This window comes from Ischnura elegans, chromosome 12, assembly GCF_921293095.1.
Source record: "Ischnura elegans chromosome 12, ioIscEleg1.1, whole genome shotgun sequence".
Classification (NCBI taxonomy): Eukaryota; Metazoa; Arthropoda; class Insecta; order Odonata; family Coenagrionidae; genus Ischnura; species Ischnura elegans.
Genome location: NC_060257.1, coordinates 48,864,885 through 48,888,562, shown reverse-complemented (window position 1 = coordinate 48,888,562; position 23,678 = coordinate 48,864,885). Strand labels below are relative to the sequence as shown.

The window sequence follows — 23,678 nt, the reverse complement described above, 5'->3', positions numbered from 1 at the left end:
AAAGGCCCAGGCTTAGAACCCACAACCCTAGGATCAGTAGTCCAAGAATCTACCCACGGGACCACCATGTTGTCTAGAGATTTCATAGTCCCATCCCTCCTCCTCCTCTAGAGTGACCTATGAATACTCTTATTTAGAGATGGGACATAGATTATTGGTACCAAAATTTTGTCAAGCTATGTGTGCAATAACATGGCTTTCCCCCGTAGAAAATGAAGATTTTGTATTCATAAAATGAGAGCTATTACCATTTCCCTCAAACCACTCCTCCAATGCCCAATTACATAATGACACTCACCTTCCAATAATGATCATAAACACCTGATTTTGGAATCAACATCTTGTATACATAGAAGCAAGAGGCACAGCCAATCCTCGCATTGATGATGATGATGATCCCACTAGCATTGTACTCATTTGGGTGTACACAACCACAAATAACTATGTATGAGGAAAATGGGGTGTGAAAAGGGAGATGTAGGGGGCACTATGAATCATGGCACAGAAACAAAGGTCAGAACTCCTTGTGTAGGCTTTTGTAGAGTGGCGAAGATTCAGCAGAGAGGTTTATGGGATTTACACCAAGTGTGTCCATCTGTGCAGACGACAGTTGCAGAAAAAGAAACTATAACTACACAAGACCCTGGAAGACAACTAATAACACAAAACTGGCTTGGGTCAGTAATTGAATTTGAGGATAGACAATGGTGTTTATTTGTTGAAAAGAAAGAGTTGACATTATAAATACATGAAGAGGCCGTGGGAGCAATGGCTGGGGCGATGATGAGTATATTACCCAGAAATTCACATGTACATACGTCCTCAAAATCCCATTGTAAGGCACAATTCGGAGATCCATTTAAAATCCATAAATTAATATGAAAATTTAAAAACTTACGAAGTCACTTCATTAAATGAACGTGGATGAGTTGTAACAGTGATTTCTTAAATTATAAGAGAGAAAAAAAAATTGGTCCACTCCAGGAATAAAACCCGAGACATTCAGTATTTCTGCTAATAGTCGAGTCGAGGAGCGTTTACTCAAAAAAAGTCATGGTGTGCAAAATCTTTACATGCGAATATCTCTCAAACCCGGGCCTATGCGGAAGAAAGCAGTGACACTTTTTCCACATTACCCATACAGTTTCTGAAAATAACATCAGTATTCAAATCCCGAATGTCACTCTTGCAATATCTCCTCATTAGATATACCGAAGATCCAGATCCCGAACATCACTCTCGTGACGTCTCCTTGTCAGTGATTTAAGACATCGTTGATAGCTTAACATGAGGTTACATCAAACAGTGATTAACAAACTCAAGGACCATTTGCAGTCAAAAATGACCAGCCATTCAATCATTGAAGCATACCTTTTTATAGATTAAACACAAGTGTCAAATGAAAACTCTTATTGTAAAAAAAAAACCATATGTTTAATTCATATCAAATGGATATAAAATCATAAAATTGAAAAAAAAGAAGTACATTTGCATTTCATTTACATCATAATGAGTTTATTATAAATAAATATTTCAGATAATTTAACAACTTAAGCTAATAAATAGCTTTATAGCACTAAATATATTAACAAGCAATCACACATAAACAATGTGGAATTCAATTTACCATAGTGGCCCAACTACCTAAAAAACACATGAAAAACATTTTATTGTTTCTTATTAATGATAAATTCATAGTTTGGCAATATTACATTAACAGTCAGCAGCAAGTAAATACTTTACAACTTCATCAGGGGAGAGTATTTGCGTTCCGCCAACTACGACAGTCTTTGGAGCTGCAGCCAAAGCTGCTTTGTCTTTGACTGACCACAGTGTCTCTCTGATTAACCTCACCTCCTCTCCAGTAATACCACCGATAACAAAAACTATCACCAGCTTAGCTTCCCCAGGGGGTGTAGGCCTAGCAGTGCTCATTAAGTGCCTGAAAAAAGTTTTCAATGAGTTTAATGTGAAGAATATTAATTAGTTACATAAATCATGAGACAAGTAAGAATTTTCTCCAGCTTACTTAGCCCTTATATGCTCAAGGTGTTGCTACACTGGCTTTCAGTTTTCTCCGGTATCAAGGTGCCGATATATTAGCTACAGGTTTAATACCATGTAACGTTTTTGTTGTAAATATATAAAGTACATTACTATTTTAAAATTAAAATTTGCTCTCATTTGAACAGCAATATGTTCTTCATACAAAGTCAAAGGCCCGTATTCTTAGTCGACCCAGTAGGGCCAACCGACCCTAGATACGTCATCAGCCCCTACATAAACCGATCTCACCCTACATACGCCACATCAAGCCCTACATATGGCCGTTTTTGGAACTAAACGGGCCCTACTTGATGTAGGGTACCCGAACCAACCCTACACCCTACAAAAACATGGCGGCCAAATATCGTCTGCTGATCACCTCGATTAAATTATTTACGTTGTAATGCATATTAAGGGAGACGAGCTCGCACAAACCATTTTGAAATGTACAGTAACACAGCGGAAAGGTAATAATACTACCACTTTATAGCCACCAAGTTAAATAAATTATAAAATTGACTGAAATTGTGGCGGCCGCACGTCCTGCCTCGCCGCCACACCGCTTTCCCGGAGGCAAGATAAACCGCGCTCCATCATCGCTTATCCTCAACAAGCCAGCTAGCCCAGCGGTAAAGCGGTCGCCTCCTAAGCGGGCAGCTCGACTTCGATTCCCCGTGCCGGGAAGTGTAATTAATTTTTTTTCTTGCCTTCTAGAATTCCTTTCTAGAAATTTCTTTCATGTTCAAGAACAGTAACATAGAACATTCTGGAAGTGCACCAATAGAATAAATACTGCGGCCTTTCGGCCGGCAAGTCAGTCTGAAATATGGAACGGATCAATAAACGTCGTCCAAACCATTACAGTGCCTTATCATTGCTAGCAGACAATTCCTACGCCTGCTACAAACTAATAAGAAGAATATAGCGGTATACAAGCATCTGGTTTCTACGAATATATAATATTTTTCACGTTTGGCACTTGGTATACTTTTGGGAAACCAATACTTCGTTTTCGTACAACCATAGAAAACGCATTTTCATGCCACTATTTGCCACATAATAAACTTAATTACGGAAGGTAAAAGCGAACGACGAACCTTGATGATGCAACGTAAGTTACCACGTCAATGATCATATGTGCTCCGTACTTATTACTATCTTGTACAGACCGCTTTTTAAGTAATTTGAAGAAAACAAGGTTCTAATTTTGGCTCGATATGAGTGTATTTGTAGCGATAATTAAGGTACCGACACGACCTGGCGGACGACACCGATTGTTTATTTACCTTGAGCTGTTGTCCTAACAATGCACCCGAAAATTATTGGACGTCTTTTCTTACTTTCATAGTTAGTTCCCATTACGCCACCAGTATGGAAAATTGGCGCTGCACCATCATCTACGTCATCTCAGAGAAGTTGACGACGGAATCACCCCCCACCACTTATGTAGGGTCGACTGAGAAACGCATGTAGGGGCCTTTTGTTATGTAGGGACGGATATGTAGGGTCGACTAAGAATACGGCCCAAAATTTCTGAATCTTTGGCCAAGAATAGCCTTTGCATGTGCATGGAAAAGTATTGTCTCCCACATTGATATTGAATTACAAGTTTTCAAGTGTGTTACAATTCTTGTTGACAACATGAAGAAACAATGAGAGTAATGTGATAATGGACAAAAATTCTTGTTGACGACACAAAACAAAAAAAATGGGGAGTATTGTAATGAAAAGAGTGGCGTTCGGTTGTACCAATCATCGCTCCTGATGTTTTGCCAAAACTACTAGTAATTGTGCGGGAAATTTGTGAGTAAATTGGATTCACGAAGTGATAGAACGTATCGTCGCTTCCTTTTTTCTTTGTACCTTTCCGGGACAATTGTGTTTGCAATTTGTGCCAACTAATTTTGTGAAGTAAAGGAACAAGTCATTGCTCCCAATTTTCTTCAAATGGACTTACAGGCAGTCCTCGACTTTCGTACACTCGACTTTCGTACAATTCGCACTTTCGTACGTTCAAAATTGACACCTTTTACTTGACTTTCGTACGCTAAATTCGGACTTTCGGACGTTGGTCTGTAATTTTTTTAAAGTTCCCGCGATGTTTATCGTGCATCCCAACATTCAATTGTTTCAAATGGCAGTATGCGAACAATACGAACGTATATAATGAAGGGAATTGTTGGTAGTTGACTCTAATCTAGGTGATTTATTTGGGTGAGAGACTGCCTGCTATAGGCTCCTTTATCAAGAGAAGAAGAAAGCCTTCATTGACGATATTTTTCAAAAGAAGTTGACTAGACATCATCAAATAGCTTTCAATAAAACTAGTAAGAACTTCTTTCTAATTGTGTTTTTTTGTTTGAGTGCTGTTTAATTCATGTACACCTTCAGCAACGATGTTGCACGGAATATCACCCGAATTCCGTTTGTCTTTTGTCTTTTTTGAATAACATGCGAAATATACGCGATCACGAATGTTACCTGCCAAATGTCAAATTTTGGTGTAAAAATTAAAAGGTATCCAGAGTGCGGGTTCAACAACTACATTTTGTTATGCTTCTTGATATGTCTTTTTATTTATAGTGGACGTAATAAGTGGAATGTCAACTTAAATGCCAAGAGGAAATTTCACTCGATAGCCAACGGAGTTCTTGTTTTTTAAACTTTTATTTGCATTTTCTGCGTATTTTCGAAAGAAATTAGATGATTTGAGGAATTTTATTAACATATTTTTAAAACTAAGTCAATTGAAATGAATTCCGTGAAAAAAAAGGTTTTAGTGCGTATATTCCGCTCTTTTGGAACGTAACCCCTAATTAGTATGGAAGTCAATGTTTCGACTTTCGTACATTCGACTTTCGTACAAGTTTTCGGGAACGCATTGTGTACGAAAGTCGGGGACCGCCTGTATTCAGGGCTATTGAGTTAATTATATATGTGTTACTTTCATTTGTTGAATAAAAAGTGAACGTTAATAGTGTTGTCCTGAAAAAAAAAACTAGCCAAAACTGGAGAAAATAACAAAAATTTTCCCACAATATGCTTAAAATGAGTATCAATAGAATTTCTCTCACCCCAGGCTTGATCGTAGAAGACCAGTGATCCCTGCAGAATGCCCAGCCACTGAAGACATGCAAACAAGATCTGGGACTGGAGTGATGGTTGGATTCAGCACATCTATCATTAATTGCGCGAGCAGGGGTCGAAGTGTAACAGTCCGCTGAGAGTACTCCTGGCTGTATAAAGTCCTACAAAAATACCAAGTCAATGCAAAAGCAATCTCTGAGTCATTAAAGAGGCACTCATATAGAGTAGGCCCTCCATTTCATGCCAAGATTGTTTGAAACCAGGAATTTTCAAGGGTACTGACTTTGCATTTGTGAAAATCCACAGTGAAAATAAAATCATCACATTGAATAAGATTTTGGATCATTTGACTCCAAAATATTTCACACCTCTAACCTGAAATGCACTACTGAATGCTATCACCTCCATGAGATGAAACGAATTTCTTCATGAGAATTACACTTGTTCATTTCATGAAAAAAAATCTCTGCAAACCAGTGGAGTGGAAAGGATTATCGAAATAAATAATAAGCTATCATTATCCTTGAGCACTATGGAACCACTGAAGCTTACGTGTACTGATATATTGCATATGACCTAGGATATAAGGGTTTAGGCAATATGAAGAGTTTCTTCACAATAACCTAAATGAAAATATGAGGAATAATAATCACTATTATATGGTAAGTAAATAAAATAATTATCATTAAAAGTGGTCCACGATCCACAATGCTCTGCTGGAAGGAAAAAATATTTGAATCCCTTCCACTATTTTCCTTTACTTGCCAACCATATCAAGTACTTCATTGTTTTCCTCTCATCCCCATCATCTCCTCCCAATTCCCACAAAACCACATCTAGAATTACATTGCCTCTTTCTCATTATCTGTTGAAATAGCTAAGCAAAACAGTGTATGCTACATGCTAAACTCAACACAATTCTTTTCTGTGAACTCTGTCCCAAGGATTTCATGTTAAACTTTTCCAATGTAAAAAATTGTTGTAAATACAATTTTCTTTCTACATGCTCTTTCTATTGGGTTACTCTTTTCCAACTTACATACTTGTTAGGTTGCCCAGTCCATTCACTCAAATTAAGCCAACTGGCTTTTCAATCTTGCTCTCTCAGTCCTTGATAAACTCATGAAAAATAATGTTTTCCTTGGAGACTAATTTAAAGTACATTAATATTTTTGAAATTTTTAATTAATAAGAGGCTTAGAGCAAAATTGATTAATTATGAATTAATTGTTTTTGCAGGAGCTACTTAAATTATTTCAAAGTTTTTATAATATGGAAAACACTTTAAATTTAAGTACACACATATATGAATGGCTTCAAAGGGAAAGTAATTCTTCATTTTCGGTTACTACCGCATCAGTTGCTGTGGTAAGACAGAAGTTTTCATATTTAATGCATGAAAGTTGATGACCACAACAATATTTCATGGGTGACTTTTTTATGGAAAATTAAGTATTCTTAGAAATTGATATGGTCATTACGAAGATGCATTGGGCAAAAAAACATACACCTGAATTAAGCAAAATATGCCAGGGTTAGTCAAAGTGGAGAAAAAGTGATACAATCTAAGGATTGAATTACAGAGAGCCAAGTGTACCAGTGATATATACCAGTTTTTATTATCATTAATACAAGTAATTTTCAATCAATCTAAAAACTACTAGAGGATAGTAACTAACTTCATATCCTTAAGGATAAAATCATTCAAGTCATGATAAATTTAGTTATAAAATCTTTTATTTACCTGTATTTCTTCAGGTTATCCCTTGCTTTTGATACACTTTCAAGAACTTTGAATATATGAGACACATCAACAGAGGCATCTGAAAATTTAAAAAAAAAATTCTCTTAATTAGTAAATTAATTGCTTCATTTTGCAACTTACAGCTTAATTTTTTACTTTACATTGAGACAAAAATGTGGAGAAATGTTCACAATATCTTATTTTCTACTAATTTTTCCAGCGGGATGCACATGTTCTGTAAATGACATATGACTCAAAGGGTTCAAAAAATTATTACCAAGCTTTATTCATATTGCTCTTACTACATAAATTACTTAAGAGAAAAATTAGAATCTTGAAAATTATTGACGAATCTTTTAAGAATAAGTTCAATTCCCTTCACAGTTAACATTTTAATTTACGCTAACGCTTTGGTTAGATTTTCTCAATTTTTTTGTATCAAATAACTCTTAGATTTTATATGCTAAGACTAAAATGATCCACACTTGTAAAACTCGAGATGACAACAAGTTCTTCCCATTTGCTAATTCCCCTACATCAAGTATACATACAGTAGAACTTGTTTAGTACGTTTCTGAAGGGACCACAAAAAAATGAATGTGCTAACCAGGAAAACGTGCCAACGAGGAAAATAAATATTAGCAGTTGGGGTAATTGCAATCTGTGGAAAAGTCATCATAATTACAATTACTATCGGTAGTTGTTGTAGGATCGCCTTCCTGAACTCTTTTCACATTTAAAATCAAGAAAATTAGCACTACACTACACGTGACTTCAAGCGATATTCGAGCATTTTTAATTAGCATTTATTGACGTTTGTGGAGTACTAGGAGAGTTTTGCTTATATATTTGGACTCATGAGAAAATTTTCTATTCAACGAGACTAGCTTGATGAACAAATTTCATGCATGTTCCCTACTAGTACCATTTCATTAATGACACAGAATTGGGTCATGCAGCATTTCAATCTGTGGACATTTTGATTATAACAAAAATTCTAATAATACAAAGTTGAATATTTTGGACAAGAACACAAATTCCTTTCCATAATAGAAAATATTAGTAATAATTCATTAATTTTGGGATTTCAGAACTAAACTTCTTTAGAATCCAATATCCGTAAAACCTATAGTAAAATATCAACTCTGATAAGTTGATGTGAATCTATTTTCTGCTAAACAGTGCCACAAGTTATAGACAGAAAACATAGCCAATGTTATACAATGCTTCTTTCCTTTTCCTAAAAGATTTCAAATTCTAACCACAGTTTATCAAAATTGTAAAACAGCAATGATGACTAAATACCTTTAGCAGAAAAATCTTTCCGGTTTTCGTCATTGTAATCATCCTCAAAGGCCTCTTGGATGACTGTCTTCAACGAACTGTAATCTATCGTTGCCAATGGGAGAGCAAACAGATGCACAAGAAGAGCCAGTAGTTCATTCATTGTAAAACCACGGTCATGACGACTGCGAATCATCATCTCCACCTGAATCAAAGCTCAATGCAGTTGAATGGAGTACCTGTGGTGATGCTTAAAAATCTAATTTAACTATCACTAATCTGGAATAATTCAATTAAAACAGTCAAAAATTAGGCCACATATAAAAATTTATTAAATATAATTATTACCAAACCAGGTACATATATAAATCTGCCTTTTTACTAGTCAATTCTTGTCACGACTCAGTGGAGTATACATATGTATCTTCATTTCAGGGGAGTATATGAGAAAGATATTACCCTCGGCTTCAAATGCATGGCACCTTGATTTTCTGCTAGGACTCTAACCTTACTCAATTTTATAACCCATTTAGTGCCAAAATCACTCTGAAAGGCTTTCTAAAAAAAGTTTCTAAGTTTTAAATGTAAATGAAAATTAAATTAATTATAACTTAACGATTTCTTCCATTTTTTTAAATCTTAGTTCAAAAAAAGACAATATTTTTTCTACAACCAGTAATCTTTTTAGCTAATTTTTTTTATGTAATAAGTGAAAATAATATAAGTACAGTTAGTCCTCGTTCTACGTCACCCTGTTTAACGTCCATTCGCGATAACGTCACGAAAATTTTACGACCGTGATTCGTTTATCGTCCCTTCGATTCGCGATTACGTCACGTATTTTAAATTTCGCGTGAGAAAAAAGGCGAAGTGGCAGGCGTTACAGGTAATTTGTTTCGTGGGCGGTAATACGGTTAGTCTATTCAAAGTGTAAAGCGGTGTGTATATTGTTAATTGCGATTACGGTTTTGGCAAATTTTAGCATCAGAGACATTTCCACGAAAATTTCCAAGAGAACAATGTTCACAATAATTTTGGTTCCTGTTACTGCCACGATGTTTCAGCGATGATGATGCCCAGGCGACGCCCGCCCGCCTCAATTCGCAATTAAAACCATCTCTTCGATTTCATAATCCCAGTTTACCCGCCCTCGCTCATTTCCGCCATTTTGATTTCGCTCCTGACCGGTCCGAAAAGAAATTCTCGTAGCGAGGGTGGGGCCTATGGACCGGAGCACCGGATCCCCGGTCTGTAGCGTCTGGTAGCATTCATTGGACTGGCGAAGCCGAAAAGCAAATGCGGGAAGATACAAAAATGGAGAAGGATTTACGTCACTGCCGCTATTGTCGTCGATGAAGACAGAAACTCGTATTTGTACCATAGTTTGGCATTCCCATCGTAAAAAATGCCCCACATATGATACGCTAAAATTTTTTCGCATAGGAATTGTGAGGTCTAGGAACCGATATTCAATTTTTACATTGTTTCTTATGGGATATTATGCTTCGATTAACGTCATTTCGTTTATCGTCACATTTTTCAGGAACGGTAGGTGACGTTAAACGAGGACTCACTGTATATTTATTGACATTTTTCGTGAGGTAGAAATTTACCTGTAAAACAGCCGGGGAAACCTTTAAATGAAATTAGGCTATTTTCATGACCTTGCTTGCCCTTCAGGGCACCAAGTCTTGTTAATGAACCCTTTTAGCACCTTTCTGCGCAGCACTCAAAGAGAGAGTTGGAACTCATCTTAGAAATTAATAAGGACTGAGATTTGATTTAACGATTGCATTTCATTCAGAATTAGAATACTGACTCTCTCTTGCCTCATCCCTTACCCACATCTCCCTCTCCTCCATCTTTGAATCAGAACAGCCACAATAACTAGAAGGCCCATTTAAGAAGCAGCATTCTACATATCAGGTGACTATTTTCAGTGACTCATATACTTGTTTGACTTCATAATATATACCAACCTGAGATAGTATTTCCTTCGTTTTTTCAGTAGTACATGGTGATTTTCCATCTTCTAAAGATAGACTTTGCAGAAGCACCTTTTCAGCACCAGACATGTAATCAAACATCTGAGACACAGGATGAGCCAATGCTTGGGATACACAAAGGCTATGCTAAAAGAAAATGTGATACAATAAAAGCTAGTATTATAATTTGGAAAATAAAAATCAAACAAATAGAACAATAGAGAACACAAATATAAGTAATATTTTCAACAAGTCAGGAAATTTTGAGTAGAATATAATGTTGATTATATCAAATGCATGTTAAGTACTAAGAAGAGAGGAAGAATTATAAATCAATTTAAATTCAAACAAAAAATCTGAGAGGACTCCGCAGTTAAAATAATTTTAAATAGTTCTTTACCTGCAAAAGTGTTCCATATGATTGCACTGCAGTGGGATGGCCAGCAAATTCTTCCACTAACCCCTCAATAACTTTCGGAGTGATCCTCTCAGCTTTAGGTGCCGCAGTTCGAACTTTGGAACTGATGGCAGCGGAAACTATTTGCCTGTGAAGGCCTAATATAATTTCTTTCTGCCGTCTTCCTCCAGCTAATAGGTCCAGGAGTTCCCCCTGACCAGTAGTCTTTTCACCAGGAACAGAGGCAGTGGCTAGGCTTCCCACAGGATAACCAACAACATTCACTCCAGCCCTGTAAATGTAGATAATCATGTACCACTTTTTTCCCTTTTCCCACCCAATAAGGTGATCCACATGGAGATACACATTCCAAATTAATTTCATTTTGACTTTGAATGATATTATGTAGTACTTTGTGCGAAAAATCCACAGAGAAAAAAATCATTCGCCTTGACCGGGATTCGAACCTGGATCCCTCGATTTCCGGCCGAGTGCTTTAGCCAGTTAAGCTACCGAGGCGTCATTCTTCCCTGTGGAAATTTGTGGACTATACCGGACATGGTGGTATGGCGGCTGTGGCGCCATGCGCACGATTTGGACTGCTCGTAGCATAATATGCTCGGCAGTCCATACCACCATGTCCGGTATAGTCCACAAATTTCCACAGGGAAGAATGACGCCTCGGTAGCTTAACTGGCTAAAGCACTCGGCCGGAAATCGAGGGATCCGGGTTCGAATCCCGGTCAAGGCGAATGATTTTTTCTCTGTGGATTTTTCGCACAATTGTGCATTGCGGGTGACTCCCGTAAAGTTATCACCGTGGCTAGTTCCGGTATACTTAAATTATGTAGTACTTTCTTGGGTATAGTATACTCTTACCACCTGGTAGCTTGTGAGTGACCATTTTTTTAAACATCATGTAAGTATTTTGGTTTTTAAGTTTTCCGCAGCGAGACACACTACTACATTCCATTTTTCAGGTGTACGTCTGCATGCTTAATATTTAACTCGACGCTTCGTTCCTCCTGCTGGGAACGTTGTCAGGAGACAGGAAAAGAGTAACAGGAACAGAGTGAAAAATTTGTTCGTTGTTGTCTCCTGACAACGTTCCCAGCAGGAGCAGCGAAACTTTGAGTTAAATATTAAACATGCAGATGTTCACCTGAAAATTGGAATTTAATTGTCATGTAAGTGTATATAACGGTTTTTAATTAAATTAAAATAATTAGGAAACTCTTACAATAGGTACATATTTATTTCTCATGCATAAGTTTTTCATTAAATTTTGTTTTTCATTACTCTTTCACTTGAGTAACAATGAGATACATAATTTATGATGTTGAAATACACAAAATCACAGGATGAGATGCACTACTGACGGTCCAGGGAAACCGTAACTTTTACTGCATTAAATTTAAAATGTTTAATGTAAATTACACATTGTTCATTGTAATAAAAATGAAATTTAATGGTTATGTGTTACATCTTTATAACAAGCCAGAAAATGCTCATGTGCGTATTAACTACAGTACACTCCCATTTATCCGGGATAATGATGGGGAGAGACAGCACGAATAATTGGAAAACACGGATAATCCAAACTTTCACTTAAATGTCTTAGAATGTTCATAATTTACGTAAAAAAAACAATATGTTATTATTTATGCAGTTATTCTGTTATTTAAGAGTGCTTCCCAGACTCATTGAGAGCTTTCTTTGCCAGTTTGCGATCTTTTTAGCAGCGATAACATGGCTGTATTTGTATTATTAATGCTCCATGTAAGGCCTTGTTTTGAAAAACACACGTCCGTGGCTGTGTGATCACGGATATGGAGAAGTGGATTGCAAGAATGCTTCAAAACCACTGCTCGACATCATAAACTACACTCAGGCACAACGCCACATAGTCCCATCCCGCACAAGTTGCCTGGGTTGCAACTGCTGCGCGACCTGTATCCGTGATCAAGGAGCAAGGTCACGCACTGCGAGGCTTGGAAAACAGGAACACAGTGCTTCCGTGAATACAGCTAGCGCATGATCTCTTCCATTTTATGAAGGTGACTGCAACGGAAATAATAAGCCCGGTGTATCCTAGCATTAATTTCGTAATTCCGATAATTTTCCTTCCAATTTTTTTTTAATAAAGATCACGGAAAAACTTTGAGCGAGAGTGAAAATCATACACATATAATCCGCAACCCAGATAAACCGCAGCCGAATAATTGGGAGTCTGCTGTAATGTGGAAAAAATATAAAATATAAAACGAGAATGCTGTTGAAAAATCTTCCTGGCCTTCTGGATCAGTGCCCTAGTCCTTTCAGGGATAGTCTTTCTATTGTATATCTCAAAACAACTAAAAAATGAGGTATTTTTAATTTGATAGGGATAATAATTGCCTAGTTTTTGTATTCTCCAATGAATATTTTTAGAAGAATCGATAAATTGAAATGGAAAGAAATCACTCTTTTGACAAAGCTGGCCCTTTTTCCATGAGGCGAAGAACTTGAAGTATAATCATTGGCTTCCTTGGATGGAGACAGTGAATCAGACTGATGAAATTGTATCAACATTTTGACTGAGTAACAGGTTAGTATGTTGCATGTTCTATTGGTATCTTTTTGACAGTCAGACAGTCTTTTGACCATTTTGGGATGACACTTCAGAGGCCATGTCTACAAGTTTTGGACTTCTTTACTCATTCAATAAAGGATTGAGCCCCAAGGTCCTCATATCGCCCTAGTGCAACCAAAAGTTCAGCCATGCCTTTTGTCTCTCTCGTCTTAGGATACCTATCAATATAAACGATCAAGGGCTGATCCAGGATTTTTTTCTTGGGGTGGAGGCACACAGGCATGACAGGTAAATGGTCTTCTCATATTTCAGGATAAAAACAACATATGTATCACAATTACTGTATGAAGTATTCTCTTTCTTTTAATATGAAATTAAATGACTGAGGCTCCGTAATGCACATAACAAATTGATAACCATATTAAAAATCTTATCTATTTCTTGAGCATCCCATGCACCCCGCTCCCCTCACCTAAGTCAGCCTATTTATACCATCGATTCCTTCAGTTTTATGCAATGAGAGAAGAATTTTATTAATGATAATTAATTTTGAAAGGTCATCTTCCAGTTACAAAAAACCTGCATAACACCAATCTCATAAATAAATAGCTTACTTTTTTGGGTGTCGCAGTGGAGTCGTGTCAATAGCAACATCAGTCGTATGCCCAGGCAAACGAGGAAGGGAAGCCATTATGCGATCCAAGAGAGCCGATGAACCATGGGAACAGGGAGTTGCAACATCCAAAGTACGATCAACCAAAATTAATGATGCATCCAAGGCAACATCACCACCATGCACACTTAAATGGGACCAGGATTCTGCCTACAAATGATTTAATAGCAATTATATCATACAGAAATTTACAATATCAACAATGTAAAACTGGTAATGACTTAATACTATACATAAGATGACTTTTTTCATTGACAACACATCAATAGCATATGTTTTGTCTTAATTAAGCAATAGCATCATTTGGATGACACCAGGGTGACCATACATTCAGACTCACAAGAAATGTTATCCACATAAGGGACACCATGAAAAACTATTTTACAATAGAATTATACCATTTTGGAAAACAATTAACAACCATATGTGGGTACAATTAATAACTTTAAAGTTATGACCAATGGGTAAGGTTACTAATGACAAAAATTACGAAAATCCTGATTTGCAAGGAAAAATAGGCCTTCACAACCCAATTTGCAATTTCATAAATGATGATTTAATATTCCATAAGTCCATTTTGCAAATCATATATAAAGGTCATGCCATTAATAAAACCCAGTAAATGCAAAATTTGTATGAAGTCTTCTCAAGATTTAAACCGGCTATAACAGTTGTATGTATGAGTACATCACTACCATTTCAATGAAGGACTCATCCATCATTAAAAGGTGAATGAATAACTTTAACTAAACAACGGTGATATACAATGATTTTAGCCACAGCAAATCTTGATAACACTTCATGCAAAAAATTTGCTGGGCAATAAGCACAATTTAATTTACCAATAAAATATGTTCTTGATTATCATAAAAATATTAAAAACTTGGTTTTTTATGATTCTTGACAATATATAAATGAAAAACTTTAGAGATATTTTGGAAGTAGCACCTTATCTGCAAAGAGAGATGCTAAAATTTAATTATAAATTAAATGTTTTCTTGAAGGGAAAGTACACCCCTCTTAATATTTTGGAAGCTGGGGATAAAAAAAGCCATAAGAACAATAACCTAAGGGTTTTTCATGTTCTTCTCCAACAGGTTGGATCCCATTTACACTGTAATCATCACAGTTTAATATCCAGATAGCTCCTTTATTAGCTACTTGCAGCAGCATTATTCACTTTAAGAATTTATTGGGTCATTGAAGGAAATTATCCGAGTCGGACTTTAACATGGACTTCAAAATTTTTTAACATCACATAGCAACCAAATATATATCTCATCCTTATATATAATAAGATGTATGGTCATTACCTTTCTCCTTGATATTTCTCCTGCAATCAAGTTACTGTAATGACCAAGAGAATACACTTCTGTTCTCCCACTAATTTTGTTAAGCAAATAATGGAGTGAATCAGCAAGGTGAACCATAGCCAATCTAGTATCTTTTGGTAAAGATGAATCATCCAAAATAGCATTGGGCTGATTCGCATGTGGACCCTAAAATAATAATACAATAAGATTACAACAGTTTACAACATTAGGGGAAAGTCAATATTAATTGTAGCTTCGACAAGTATTTTTCACCATCTATCAATTTCAAATTATACATTAGATATGCATAGATTTCAAGTAAAATTTTCAACCGATTCTAGGCTTGAGTACTTGAGGAAAGTTAGTTAGTATTATTTATTAAATTTAAAGATTAATAAGAAGAAGATTAATCTATAAAGTTGATATTTATTGCCTTAGTAAAGAGCAAGATTTAAAAGATGGAAAAATAAAGGTCCAACGACAATTATGTGGAGGCGAATGAGGTATTTTATGATTTACAGCACATTTTTAGCAAAAATGTGATGAAATTAAAATGCATAAAATGCTTTGGGTCTTTGAGGATTTAGTTTGGGCTGAATATACAGAAACATATTTATCAAAATCGGAGCCGCTAATGGCCAAATATATGTTGAATTCTAATTCCTATTCTAATTTTTTCTCAAAAAAATAAAGTTGATCTAAGACAAATGGAGAATTACTACCAAATTGATGAACAGATGAATACTGCACCTTTTTCATGAAATATGGGCACTATCAAAATGGGTTAAATTTTAATCCATACATCACATAAACATAGACTCATACTCACCATATCAAGCCCAATGGTGTTTTTATGCATTAGAAAAAATAAAAAAAACTTCAATCAAATGCACAAATATTTACATATTTATTTAAGGATGTTAATCATGCTACTATGTTGTGCTCTTTGCTAAGGCTCTAGATTTCATGAAAATTGCAAGATGCAACATCACGAATGATACTCATGCTTGAATGAGCTCATTCCCGATACGTCCGTCCCTGATGAATTTCTTTCCTGATTATGCATCATGAAGTGGCCTTGAAAGTTGTACCCTTAAAATAGTGCACCACCTTGCAGAGAGAGGCAGGGGAGAGCCTCTTTAAACAACAAAAAAACTTAAGATCCTTATTTCTGGGTTTACCTGTGTCACAAATTAAAATTCCAACAGTTTCGTCCCCGCTACTGGAGACTTCATCAGGGCGATGATGACGCGACTTTCTTGATATGAAAAATAATGGGATCAAAATTCATACATATACATCAGACTCCTGATTATCCGCCTGCGGTATATGTATCTGTTTTGCGGATTATCCGTGCGTAATTCTCACTCTCGCTCAATATTTCCTTGATCTTTATAAAAAATAAAACCAAACCCAAAATCACCAGAATTACTCCATTATGACTTATTATTTCAATTAGAATCCCCTTTGTAAAACGGAGGAGATCGTGCGCTAGTTGCATTCACGGAAGCAGCATGTTCCTGTTTTCCAAGCCTCGCAGTGTGCAACTGCACTCCATGATCACGGATACACTTCCCGACCCAGACAAACCACAAATTGCAACCCAGACAAATTGTGTGAGATTCGACTGCGTGGCGTGGTGCCTGAAAGTGTAGTTTCCAACGTCAAGCAGTGTTTTGAAGCATTCGTGCGAACCACTATTCAGAATCCGTGATCACATGGTTTTCGAAACGAGGTCATACATGAAGCAGTAATAATGCAATTGTACCATGTTATCGCCGCTAAAAAGATCATGAACTGGCAAAGAAAGCTCTCAATAAATCTGGCAAGCGCTTTAAAATAACAGAATAACTGCACGAATAATAATATATTGTTTGCTTTACATAAATTATGAACATAACAAGACATTAAAGAAAAAGTTTGGTTTATCCGTGTTTTCTGGTTATTCGTGCTGTCTCTACCCATCATTAGCCCGGATAATCGCAAGTGTACGGTACATATAACTTTTAAATACCCACAAGGAATTTCTAAGAACTTGTACTTATGACAGGTAATAAAAACATATTTTTTTGAAATGTTAACACTTGCAACTGAAATTAAAAAAGGGAGATACAATAATATGCATAGGCAAATTATTAATGGTCAAATGCTGATTCTGATCCGAAAATAAATCACCCATACCTTCTTCTTTTCAATCCAAAAACTAACCACTACCTATACAAGAATTGCCATGAGAAAAAATTCCCCCGGACTGGGAATTGAACCGTGGGCCTTTGGTTTTCCGGGCCACTGCACAGACCGCTATGCTACCCCAGTTCTTTAATTCCCATGGCAATCAGATTCTATAAAGAAGCTTGCAGCACTATTAATAATAATCAGCACTTTTACACCATAATGATTAAATTTTAGTTGACTTACAAATATTGTACATAAGTTACCAATTGCTTCAGAATTATAACCAAACTGACAATGATAGCATTCTACAATTTCCTTTATTTACCAGAAAACTACAACAAGAATACTCACTTTCTTCCCAGGATGAGTTTTAGCGGATTTAGATGATTTAGAAGCATCAGTTTGAAAATAAGGAAATAGATTTAAAAATGGAGGAGTTAAAAGAATATGATTTTTCTCTCCCCCAAAGTTTATGGCAAATAGTGGTAAATATAAAACCTCCACATCCAATGCCTGAAACAAAAAAGAATTCTGATAATGAATTTTCTTAAAAAATCTATTGCATTGGCACAAATTACACTATTTATGCACACACGTGTACATTAGGAATTGTAGAAAACCAATAAGAATGTATACATGCACTTCTTTTCCTATTTCCTTCAATTGAACACAAATACTAATTAATCGAATCATCAATGATGTTGTGTCCCACTGTCACATTTTATTGCTAGAAAAAAATTTTTATCATGAGTTATTTCTGAGCTCGCGGGGGGGTCCGAGTTTTCAAGCTCCCCTTGAAAATGTTTGATATACATGTACTTGTACAATCATAATTGTACTCTCTCCAAATACCCTCACCCCCAAAAAAATTAACCCTTGAAGTTTATTTCTCTGACAATTGCCCTGTTATTTACTATTTCAAAGGAAGTTCAGTAAACCACAGTTTACTATAAAAAATCCAAGCCAAAATTACCAAAAGACAAATATTGGTAAAAAATTACATTTTGTAGATCTAAAAGAGAGAATCTTCAAAGCTTTTCTACGGTTCATGCACATAAGAGTGAATAAAAAAATTAAAATACTTATAGTGCTTTTTCATAGCCAAAGACTCCATCAGTACAATAGCATGCATGAAATGATGGCACAACTGAATAATAATTGCTACAGTGAAGTGGAAACTTTCTTACCTTCTCTGAGTCACGAACCTGCAACCTCATTACATCCTTAATTTCAGCTTCAATCATAGCAAAAGGATCCTGAACTTGGGAAACTCCATCATCAAAAAGTGTAAAGGCCATTGAGTGAACTTTTTTCCCGGCCCCTGTCACAGCAACACATGATGAGAAACTGCTTGCTTGAAGTATGGCATTCATGGTGTAACGTATTTTCCCCAGAAGAGGTGAGCAAGTAATGAACATACATCTTGTCTGTTTTGGTGAACCTGACTGAAAAATTAACAGACCATCTTATAGCACTTAGAGAAATTACAGGAAATATAAATGCAGAGGATACATTTTGAGGGGTTACCCTGAGTATGAAGATTATAAAATTAACAATTTTCCTCACAAAGTTGAATACATACTTTTTTATATTAAACTTCCTGCTGAGAATTGCCAGTTTTATATTAATATTCTAGACTTTCACAATAAGATGCCTTCAAACGCTCTCTATACTTATTAAGATGTTTCCCAGTTTAAAGAGGTAAATGTTTTAATTTTCCACCTCACACTAATGTCTGATTGTTTTTTTATCTAATCCCAGCAAAAATTAATTTCAGGTGAAAGTTTCCAGCCCTTACTTACACCATTGAAAAATAGTTTGTAAAATGATCCAACATATGAAGAAATAAAAAATGAATAATAAGGCAAATACTCCACCAATGAATGCCTCATATGAGATTTATCGATAAAGTGATGAGGAATGAATGAGAAAAGAAACACAAAAAGAATATGCCTCAGACGGACAAAGTAGGAGCATCAATTTATCTTTGAATTTTTTATTGTAAATTATGAAAGATTTACTTATAATTTGAAGGCAGATAAATTAAGAGGAATGAAATTAGCAAGTATTTTCTTAAGGAAAAACCATTTCAGCATCCGAAATAGCATCCTTGAAGTCCTCATTCTCCTCATAACATCACTCTCAAAGGACCACTGAGGCACAACATAAATATCTATGGAGGTATGGAAAGTTTCCTACCTTATCTGTGTCATGAACTTTCGGCATCATTTCATTCATAACCATTAATATGTATGTATAACAAGCCTCCATCAAATTGCCTCAAGATATAGTTGTCATGTATGTATCAGAAAGGAACAGAAAGATAAGTGATCAAAAAATAAAGGATTCACTTTCCAATTTCTATGTGTTTGCATCAAAGTAACCAGAGGGCAGGCCTTTGCCCAACTAACAAATTAATATTCAATCACCTTCCAACCTCTCCAATTTAAACACCAATCTCCCACTTTAACCCAAAAAATCTAACCATCCCATGCTTCCCTTACCATCTCTGCATGGCGTGAAAGCAGGCTTGATAGAGGAGAGCCTTACCTAACCCCTTAATACAGCAAATGCGGGCCCGATTTTCAACAACGTCGTCAGAGTCGGCCGATAAAATAAGAAAGAAGTTTTTGTGTCATAACTTCCGTTCAAATACTATTTACAAATGGTGCACACAGGTTGAAAGAGGGAAGCTTGCTGAAGGCCATGCACATGATTGGAAGACTCGGAAGTGGATATTAGTCACGTACGGAGGCGGAGAAAGGCCCCCGGTCCGACCAGCAGAGCACGTCAATCGACATGCTCCGTATCTCGGTTTGGACGGGACCACGTCAATTGAGGTGCTGCGCACTGAATGTGTTAACCAAATAAACTTTCCAACCCTGACTCTCTGTGAGGTACCTTCACTTGTGAATTGTGAGTTTTATAGAGATTATGAATAAATCTCCTACCCCCCCAAACCTAAACCTATTTTATTAAGGTGAAAAGTGATGGCCCCATAAGTATATGGTTTAACACCTCTAGAAAGGTGGGTTTAACTAGTAGCATGAAACCTTTGTTAACAGATGCAGGTCACAGACCTATTTTAAACTTAGTAGTACCGTAATCGACTTCACTGCTGCTTCTACCACTACTGTTTCAACACTATACCACTCTATCCTTACATTCTCCATGCCCCTTCTCCCTACTAAATTCTCAAGAGACAGTTTCAGATATTCTTTTCCCTCAGTCCCCTGCAGAGCTTCTATATTCCATTGGTTGAAAAAAGAAACAAGGTAACACTTTTTCCACAAGCTTTAATATCGTGTACCTGATATACATAAATACATGAACCGATGATGACCAAACTTCAAATGCCTAGCGTAAGTTGTTGAAATGGCTAGTACATAGTAAAGCTTGTGGAAAAAGTGCTATCTTGTTTTGGAACATGTAAAAAAGTGTTTGCACATGGAAAAAAGTAGCTTAAGAAAATGCATATTAGGGCTTTATATAAAATTTGAAGTAAAAACCTACAAATTCACCAAAAAAGCCATGGCATTCTTCAGTGTACCAGGCAAAATATTCTGGTACTAAAAGGGTTAATATGATATCAGTCTAATACATATCCATAATCCCTTGACTCTTCTTAAGTATGCTTTGTCCATAATGATGATAGAAATATGAATTTATCATAAATCACATATTCCTCCAGCAAAATTCTTTTTTTCTCCTCATAGTCATTTATTTTAATCCAGTTTTTCCTGTCCTCATTCCTCACAATATCCATCTCAGTATTCCAGTCCCCATGACTACTGGATTTTTCTCTTCAAAGATTTCCCTTATTACTACTTCTAGTTGTTCATACAGCCCTTCACATTCCTCTACTCCATGATCTCTAGTCTGATGTACTCCTAAACTACCAAGAAGTTGGTGGGACATGCCTAAATTTTCACCGACTGAACCCTATCATTTACTAGCTCAATACCACTATTTTCTCCAGTCAACCATTTAAAACCAAAGCTAATCCAAACTAACTTCTATCCCTGCTACTATACATATACAAGAATATCACCCTGCACCCATTACCTCCAGTAGCCCCACTCCCTTGACATCTCACTCATGCAATTCAAGGCATATCTATCCTCCCTTTCCCTTATGTAGATATTTAGCAGCTTAGCTGCCCAAAAGAGTATACATCAATTCTATAGCCTTGCATTCATTGCAGCCTTTCCTTTTCCAATGCCTTGGAATCCTCTTCTTCTTCCTTGCATGATGCTGAAAAGTACTTTCATGGATTTCTCGTGCCAGGGATCATGAGGACCTAGCCAACCCTACTGCCTTCAAAAACACCCACCTTAAACGGCTATGCCCCATTGAATGAGTTTCCAAAACTAATTTGATTCAGCTTTCTATTATCATAGAAGAGATAGTTGGTCGGGTTTCTCAGATCTTTTCTGGCTGCTTTCTACGAGACACCATTACGTGGACGACCTTTGGTCTGGCTCCTACCCTTTGACTTATCTGGCATGAGCCACAGTACTTGAAATGTAGGTAGTTTTTAATTTATTTTTGTTCATTAGACCGGAGAGTTTTCGTTTATTTTCCGCAGTGGACGGATAACGAAAAAAGAAACCTCAGAATACAATTTAACACACAATAATTACATGCAGAATAGGGAAAGAACTCAACCAAACGACTAAGCTACTGATGAAATGAAACCATGATGACCAAAACAAATAAAACCAATCAGAATTCTCATACAACAGGCTCCTCATACTCTGATCCAAAAAGGCAACTTAGTTATAAGTGCATTCAACTTCAATGACGTCAAACTGTGCCATTACAATGCTGCATACTGGCAAAAAGACTCAATGGAGGATATAAGGCAAATATCATACTTGTCCTCACTTTGGTAGAATACATAGGGTAATAGCATTTCCACTCGCATAAAAGTCGACATGTGTTTTCATATACAGCATCGACATCAAATGGTAATTAATAGCTTAAATACTGCTAACGTATTGGAGATGTATCCTTCTCTTTCAAACTTCCAACAAGTTAAAATGACATATGTGATATAAAGTCGTGTTGGGAGAGCAATGACTTGTATCCGACGACATGGTTTATCAAAGATTAACGAAGTAATCCTTAATGCATAGATATTTTACCACACTTATTGGCTGAAATACGCCAGTATCAACGTAAGACCTAAGAGAAAAAAACACAAGTCTTTGGAAAGATACCTCCACTGGGGAAAATTCTTTTACAGCATCAGCTCCTGCATTGAAGAGTTTCATAACACCTCCATTCCAATGCAAGCACTCTGCAGCATTGTCGTCAATGAACACTACTGAATTTTTTACTTTTCCAAAAATGATATCCCACACATCTTCATTTAACTTCTGCACATCTGTAGCCATCGTGAGAAGACCGACGTTAACGGATCTTGTCGCACCGGTTAAAATTATTCATTCGACATAACTTCCAAAATTCCGAAGATACGATTTTTTAAAAGTATTAACATTCAAGTTCTTCTCATTTACAACTTTGATTTATGATCCATACTTTCCACAGTCAACTGACACTATCGAACAAACTCTTTTGCCTGCTTCTCTCACTCCTTTCCCTTCGCGTTTACGTTAAACCGGATGTTTACGTTTTCACGTCTGCAACAAAAGCATGCGATATGCGATCGACCCGCAGTTAGAGGGTTAGAGCGCGAAAATTGTTTAATCTTTCTCAGTGATTTTATTGTTAACATAATATACCTTTAATATTGCGAGAATATTACGTTTCGAACTTAAGCATTCCAAATCCCACCAATTGCATGAATTCGCAATATAGGCACATTTTCCTGATGAAGAGTATTCACAGTAAATAAAAACAACCAAAGATGGTCGCTGAACAATATAGGAAGGTCAGAAGGAAATCATAAACTCCCAATCAAGAGGAGAGTTACTGATACGAGGATTAGGACCGCTAATGCTCCTTGTATGAGGTGAATATAAGATAAAATTTTAATCATGGAATTAAATGAATTCCTTAAAATCAGCAATTAGGGGATGATCCTAGAAAAAATACTTGATATTATTAAGCCGTCTTCTCATCAGGAGGACGAAATAGGTGTTCAATGATTATTCTTTCGAATCATATATTTACATAGTTAAATTTTTACTTCATCCAATTATGGCTAACCAATTAATGATTGTGAATTATTCCACATAATCAACTAAAACATCCAAAAATATCTTTAGAAATTTCGATAACACTTCAAAATTTTGAAGTGTTATCGATCAAATTTTTTTTTTCTGTTCTAGTCATGTTTTGGGTGATCCTCTGGTACTTTTTGAGCTCAACTGTATCTATTATGTTGATGTTATCAGTTAATCTTTCACAAAATGAAAAAAAATTACAATTAGCTCA

At 36.2% G+C, this 23,678-nt stretch overlaps 1 protein-coding gene and 1 long non-coding RNA gene across 2 annotated transcripts in view; one reads left to right on the top strand and one right to left on the bottom strand.

Moving 5' to 3' along the window:
* The window catches only part of LOC124169737, a 45,804-nt gene extending 40,597 nt beyond the window's left edge, over nucleotides 1-5,207 (top strand). The window contains exon 3 of the long non-coding RNA XR_006867221.1: nucleotides 5,126-5,207. This is a non-coding gene — a long non-coding RNA (uncharacterized LOC124169737). The remainder of the gene's footprint in view (nucleotides 1-5,125) is intronic.
* On the bottom strand, nucleotides 697-22,906 carry LOC124169733 (sec1 family domain-containing protein 2-like). Its single transcript, XM_046548423.1, has 11 exons — nucleotides 22,499-22,906; nucleotides 18,464-18,721; nucleotides 17,628-17,789; nucleotides 15,102-15,287; nucleotides 13,730-13,938; nucleotides 10,547-10,835; nucleotides 10,141-10,293; nucleotides 8,183-8,366; nucleotides 6,878-6,956; nucleotides 5,121-5,294; nucleotides 697-1,942 (listed from the first exon to the last, which is right to left on the bottom strand). The coding sequence occupies exons 1-11, from the start codon at nucleotides 22,673-22,675 to the stop codon at nucleotides 1,714-1,716; spliced, it is 2,100 nt and encodes a 699-aa protein (XP_046404379.1). The 5' UTR covers nucleotides 22,676-22,906; the 3' UTR covers nucleotides 697-1,713.
* Nucleotides 22,907-23,678: the final 772 nt, after the last annotated feature.